Source organism: Triticum dicoccoides, chromosome 1B (assembly GCF_002162155.2).
Source record: "Triticum dicoccoides isolate Atlit2015 ecotype Zavitan chromosome 1B, WEW_v2.0, whole genome shotgun sequence".
Taxonomy (NCBI): Eukaryota; Viridiplantae; Streptophyta; class Magnoliopsida; order Poales; family Poaceae; genus Triticum; species Triticum dicoccoides.
In genome coordinates, this window is record NC_041381.1 from 484,865 (window position 1) to 491,070 (window position 6,206).

At 43.1% G+C, this 6,206-nt stretch overlaps 1 protein-coding gene across 2 annotated transcripts; it reads right to left on the bottom strand.

Annotated features, from left to right (window-relative positions):
* Nucleotides 1-112: 112 nt before the first annotated feature.
* On the bottom strand, nt 113-3,900 carry LOC119314687 (disease resistance protein RGA4-like). Of its 2 annotated transcripts, none has more exons than XM_037589394.1 (3): nt 2,918-3,900; nt 607-2,459; nt 113-466 (listed from the first exon to the last, which is right to left on the bottom strand). In XM_037589394.1, exons 1-2 carry the CDS (start codon nt 3,700-3,702, stop codon nt 650-652), a joined length of 2,595 nt encoding a protein of 864 aa, XP_037445291.1. In that variant the 5' UTR covers nt 3,703-3,900; the 3' UTR covers nt 113-466; nt 607-649. The 2 variants fall into 2 exon arrangements, with proteins under 2 accessions (XP_037445291.1, XP_037445283.1); XM_037589386.1 differs by having other exon boundaries at nt 607-2,534.
* Between the last annotated feature and the right edge of the window lie 2,306 nt (nt 3,901-6,206).

Genomic DNA, 6,206 nt, shown 5'->3' on the forward strand with positions numbered 1-6,206 from the left:
AAAATAACATAATCCGGATGATAGTAAAACAACACAATCCGAATACAAGCCCTAGGAAAACAACATAATCCGGATGATAGTAAAACAACACAATCTGAATACAAGCCCTAGGAGAACAACATAATCCCGATGATAGTAAAACAACACAATCTGAATACAAGCCTTAGGAAAACAACATAATCCGGATGATAGTAAAACAACACAATCTGAATACAAGACCTAGGAAAACAACATAATCCCGATGATAGTAAAACAACATAATCTGAATACAAGCCCTAGGAAAACAACATAATCTGGATACAAGCCATAGGAGTACTAGGCTATACGAGAATTTGGGATTTCAAGTAGTTTTAGAACTTCATTATAAAATCCATTGTGCTTCTGGCACGGAATGGAGGCAGGGAGGAGATTTGCAGAACAGGAAGCGATGCATCAAGTGATTGGCTCATCTTTGCAACAATTTGCACTGCACACAATGTAGAAGAAGCGAACGTCATTGTTATATATATCTACCATGTGCACGCCGGCAACGACAACTAGCTAGTAGAATACTGAAAACCAATTATATACAAGCAAACGGAGGAGGAGATGGAGAAACAAACTGACCATATGTGATGCTGCTTCGTGGAGGATTTTGGCACAACTTGCATTAGGGTGTTTCAATGGTCACGACGTTGGGCTGACGCTGATGGTCCCTTGCAGCAGCTTCCCATCCACGTTTGATAGCACCATCAACTCTAGAGTGGAGCCCAACTTCCTTGAGATTTCGCAGGCTTCCGATCTGGACACCAGGAAGAGCACCTGGAGTTGGACAGATCAAATGGAGCGTGTCAAGCTTAGTCAGATCTTGAATTATTATTTCCGTGAGACTTTCCATGCCCACGAGGCATATCCTCTCCAGTCGTACGAAGGGGCCCTGGTTTTGTATCGAGAGGTCCCTAAGATTTTTCTGAACCAGCTTCAGAAATTTCAGTCGACATCTCAAATTACTCAGTCCGGCTTGGATTAAATGGCCGCTGAGATTAGTCTGTGAGAGGCACAACTCCTGAAGACTAGCCATCTTGGCAACCACCGAAAGTGGTATTGACAGCTTGCCACTCAGCTTAAGCGATGTGAGCCTACCCGGATCTTCCAGGGCATCCAGGAATGATTTTGAAGACCCATTGAAGTTAATAGACAGGGAGTAATCAAGAGTAGTCATACGGGTTCCATGACCGATGAATACCTTGATGCCTTTCTTAATACCACTCAAGTCTGTCGGCTCATTTGGATTGGGATTAGGAGTACACCATATCTTCAGCTTCCTCAACCGCAACATACAACTCAGCAGCTGTGGAAGTCCTATGCCATTGCCGATGACAATTCCTGCTAGCGTCTCCAGGGCACTTTTTTCCCTCAAGAAGTCCTTTAGCTTTGAGAATCCACCCTTCAACCTCCACACTTTCTTTGGATCTTCATCTGGGCAGTCATCAGTTTCCTTCTTTTTATTGGGTGGAGGGCAGTCAACGCTAGACAGCCGAAACTTCCCAAGGAGGTGTTTCAATTTGGGCAGCTTGAGCACTTCTGAGTACACCACCACTACATCAGTTGTCCTCATCTCCAGTGTCTCCAAACGTATCAGCTTCCCTATTTTCCTCGGAACATGGTCAATACTGCTCCCGAGGCTCAGATATTTCAGCAGCAACAGGTCACATATTATTAAGAGATGGTCTGGAGTCACATCAGCACACTCTTTCAGATCCAACACCCGCAGAAGCCTACGGTTGTTAAAACTCAAGATAGCTCCATATCGGGAACCTGCAGTTGGAAAGACCAACATAGTATGGAGATGGTCGTCTACTGCATCTGGCACATTGAGCCCACCATTCGCAGTGTCCATGAAAGGATGGAGGGAAAACCGGCGAACATATGCTTCTCCAGCGATCTCATTCTGAATCGGGCCACACAACAAGGTGCTAAATTTATCTGTCGCTGCCCTGGCGCAAATGTGGTTGAACACAAACCCTGGAGGCTGGCATCTCTTCACTTTCCCGTTGCTGCTCTTCTTAACGGACTTGATAATATTGTTGTTGATGAGGATGTCTAAATGATCGGCCACAATGTCCTGATCAGAACGGTATACATACTCAGAGACTTTCTGTTTTGCGTGTACAACTAGTCCTTCGGCTAGCCATCGCCTTATTAGAGGGTTCCTTCTGACATCATGATCATGCGGGAACATGCTGAAATATAGCAAGAACTCTTCAAGAACAGCCTTCTGGTGGTTACAGCCAAGCAACCCTTGCATTCTTGCTAAGGCCGCATCACAAAGTTGGAAGCAGGTTCTTCCATACAACATCCCAGTGTCCACCTCTCCAACAAAAACCAGGCCAGTTGTGCTGTTATCTTCGTCGTCACCGCAGATGCATGGTCTCTCTGCTGGCCGGATGTTCGTCGTCACGATAATTCTGCCACCCACTCTGTTGGTCCAAGAGAAGGCAGATATTCTATTAAACACCTCTTCTGTCCTCACGTCATCAATTACAATCAAATACCTACAGAGCATATAAATTGAGGTAAAACTTATTTTGACAGGGTAAATTTTAAGAAACTAATGTAAATAAAACTATATCAATCCTCTGCGGCTAGAGGCTATGTAACTATATCTCTCACAGAAATTAGTGGCTATAAGAAATATGGATAAAGTTTGATAACAAGGCAGTCCTTAAGATCAGTGGGATAAAAGGATCATTAATAAAGAAGGTCCCCATTATGCTTTGTTGTTAAATTGAATTGACAATAAAACTTTTAGACTCTTCTGTTAAAGGTTGTAAATAAGGTTGTAAATTAGATACTGAGAGATGGTGCAAACTATTAACATTTTTTTTTAATATTCAAATGGGGGTGTATACTAGATATAGGAAGATTGTAGATTCACCTTTTTTCGCTTAGGCGTGACTTGAGCTGATGCTCCATGTCAAACTCTGCAGCGTCGGCGGCGGCCGGAGGTGTCCCAGGCATCTGGTCACTGAAAATCCAGAGAAGCAGTCTGTGAAAAAATGTGAAGATGCAAAGAAGCCAGCTGAGGATGACCGTGCCCATGCCAATGCCCGGCCTACGGTGCGGCTCATTCCCAAATTGCCCGAGTATCTCCATCAGAACATCATCCATGGTTTTGTCTGCCGCAGTAACCCACGCCCACTGACCGAACTGCCAGCGGACTTCAGCATTGTTGTAGACTTGCCTTGCAAGCAGAGTATTTCGGCCACCGAAGCCAATGGCGCAGATAACCTTGGCCTTCATCTCCGATTGGTTCTGTACCAAGGTAAGAAGATCCTCTTCTGCATCAGCCGTCACTGGAGGAGGAGAACATGGATTGATCGGCGCCAGGGCGCTAAAAGATTGTAGCCCCACGAATAAAGATTCTATTCTCGCCTTGAGCTCAGAAATCTTTCTGGCAAACTGTGTAACAGATATCATTTTGGCATCGAAGCTGGCCATGCAGTCGTTGATCTCTTCCGCCAACCTTTTGAGTTGCGTGATCTTGAAATCGCTGGTTTTATTGCCTCCCCAGCTAGGATCTTGGAAAATTGATTGCATAATCTCAAGCTTTTCTTGAATGGATCCAACAACAGGCTCCAGCCGCTTGCATCTGTTACCTACCAACTTGAACAGGCTTGGTAGGGAGGCCTTCAGTATGGCGCCCACTGTGGCCGCCTCCATCTCTCTTCCCTTCCCCTGCTCGGTGATACACCACTCTGCAATCCTCTCTGCCTAAGCTAGCTAGATGGGGTGTGGCGGCGGCAGCACAAGGGCGGCGCTCGGCGTGCAACCCCTACACAGCTTGCGCCATGGGAGGGGGGGCTGAGGACACGGATCTGGAGCTTGTGGTTGTGGGCATGGAGGCGAGTGGCTGGCGGCGTGAGGAAGACACGCCCGAGTGGGCCTGGGCCACCTTGTTTACACGACAGACAGAGAAAAAAAATCACCTAAATTACATCCAGGTACCTGGATTTCCGGCTATGCGCATTCAATGGAAGGAGACATTCTCGTCAACGACGATGTGCATACGGTGACTTCGTAAATTTTAAGATGATATGTCGACTCAGTCTTTTGAAGGTGCTCATAGGGGTAGGTGTGCGTCTGTGCGTTCATAGGGGTGAGTTTATGCGCGTGTATAGGAGCGTTTGCGTCTGTACTGTGTTCAAAAACAAAAAAAAATTATCTCAAAGAATTATTACCTTGTATCTAGGGTTCAAGTTGATCATCTCAAAGAAAAAAAGATGAATCTATTGGAATAAACGGGTAGCCACCTCAAAAAATAAAATAAAAATCAACAACTTGAAAAAAGAAAAAAATGTTATAAATGTACTCCATATTACACCTTAAAAAGACGGTCATCATGGTTGTCCAAGTCTTGTGCTTGTCACCAAGTTTGTCTCCATTTGGCTCACCTGGCCAACCCTACTATACGCATGGATGCGAGCGGTTTTTTAAAAAATATAGGAGGGGGGGACCCCTCCGATTTCATTGACGAAACCACCACGAAATCCAGTTCACAAGAGCGAAACCTAAACAGCTACCAACATCCAAAAGTAAACCAGTCTAAGCAGCAAAAATTTAAATCTTAGGGTCACAAGCGACCATTTTGAGCACGAGGGCGCAGCCTCCAGCAAGCAGAAAACAAGAAAGGGAAAACAACGAGCCATCTTAGGAAACGAAATCTTCAAATCATCAGACAAGGAACTTCCGCTCTCCATCCCTGTGAAGCTCTGTATACCTCACTTGCTACTTGCTCGATTAGTTTTGCCCCCAGCATCAGTAAGTTTTGTCCTGGGTTTTTTCTCCGCAAAACAGCCCAGTCCACAATCCAATTGCAAGTTAGTTTCACTAACGTCATGGGGTCAGTGACCAATTTATCATGAAAAATTATATCATTTCGACATTTCCAAATAGCCCAAAGAGTTGCAGACATTCCAACTAGCACTAGTTTTCTTTCCTCTAACTTAAATTTCTTGATCCATGCCCCTAGGCAATCATCAACCCCAATCGAAGCTGTTTTAAAATTGAAGGAGCATTTAATCAAACTCCAAAGTAACCTGGCAGCAGAACAAGAGAAGAAAAGGTGATCTATGGTTTCATTTCGACCACAGTACACACAACTTTGATTCCCTTTCCACCCTCTTTTTGCCAGGTTATATCTGGTCAGTATACTTTTCCTGGCTATTAGCCAGAGAAACATCTTTATTTTCGCTGGAATTTTCACTTTTCAAAGAAATTTGTGTGGAAACCCTACATCAGTTTTAACTAGCTGTTGATATAGATATCGCACTGAGAATTGTCAGTTGGCTGTCAGCATCCACATTGGCTGATCTTTGACCGCATACATTCTCACTTCCTCACATCTGGACTTCAAACTATCCCATAGAATTCTTTTATCTCCAGACAAATCCCTTCTAAACTTAAACCCCTCCCATCCCATGTCAATGGCCTGGGCCACCGAAATGTCGCGGGTCAAGCTAATGAAATAAAGCTTGGGTAGGCCTCTTTCAGTGGTTTAGATCTGTGACACCCCAAAATTTTTGGCCTTGTTTTAATGGAATAAAATTTTGCCAGGATTTAAAACTTTGAATTTTTGAGCTCCATTTTGATTTTTTTTAAATCATTTCCTTCCCTGTTATGATGAGTTTTTCCCAAAGAGAAAACTTTTAAAAAATGTTGTTGGACTTGTTTTAACCTCTCAAGAAAAACTTTCCTTTTATCAGTGTAACTAATTAAATAATTAAGTTGCTTGATCTTTATTTTTCTTGAAAATGGTTTTTCAAGGTTAAATGGCCATATTTGAACTACAACCATTTGATAAATTCACTTAAAATTCCCATAAAAATTTGGAGATGTCATGTGATGTTTTTAAATAACTTTTATGCAAAAGTATATTTCATTCATGAAATATTTTGAGCCCTACACTCAATTTTTCTTCTCTGGTCCAGAGTGCATTTTGCACTACAACCTATTTAAATATTTCTTTAAAACTTCTACCAAAATTAAGGGAGGTCAGTAGGAGCCTATTATTTCACTTTGTGCAAAAACCTATTTATGTTCTTTCAAATATTTGAGTGAATCAACCTCATCTTCATTCTGGACCAACTTGATGGTTTGTACAGCAACCATGTTTTTACTTGCTCTTTAACCCTTGATTATTTCTCCTACTTGTAGTCCCCCATGAT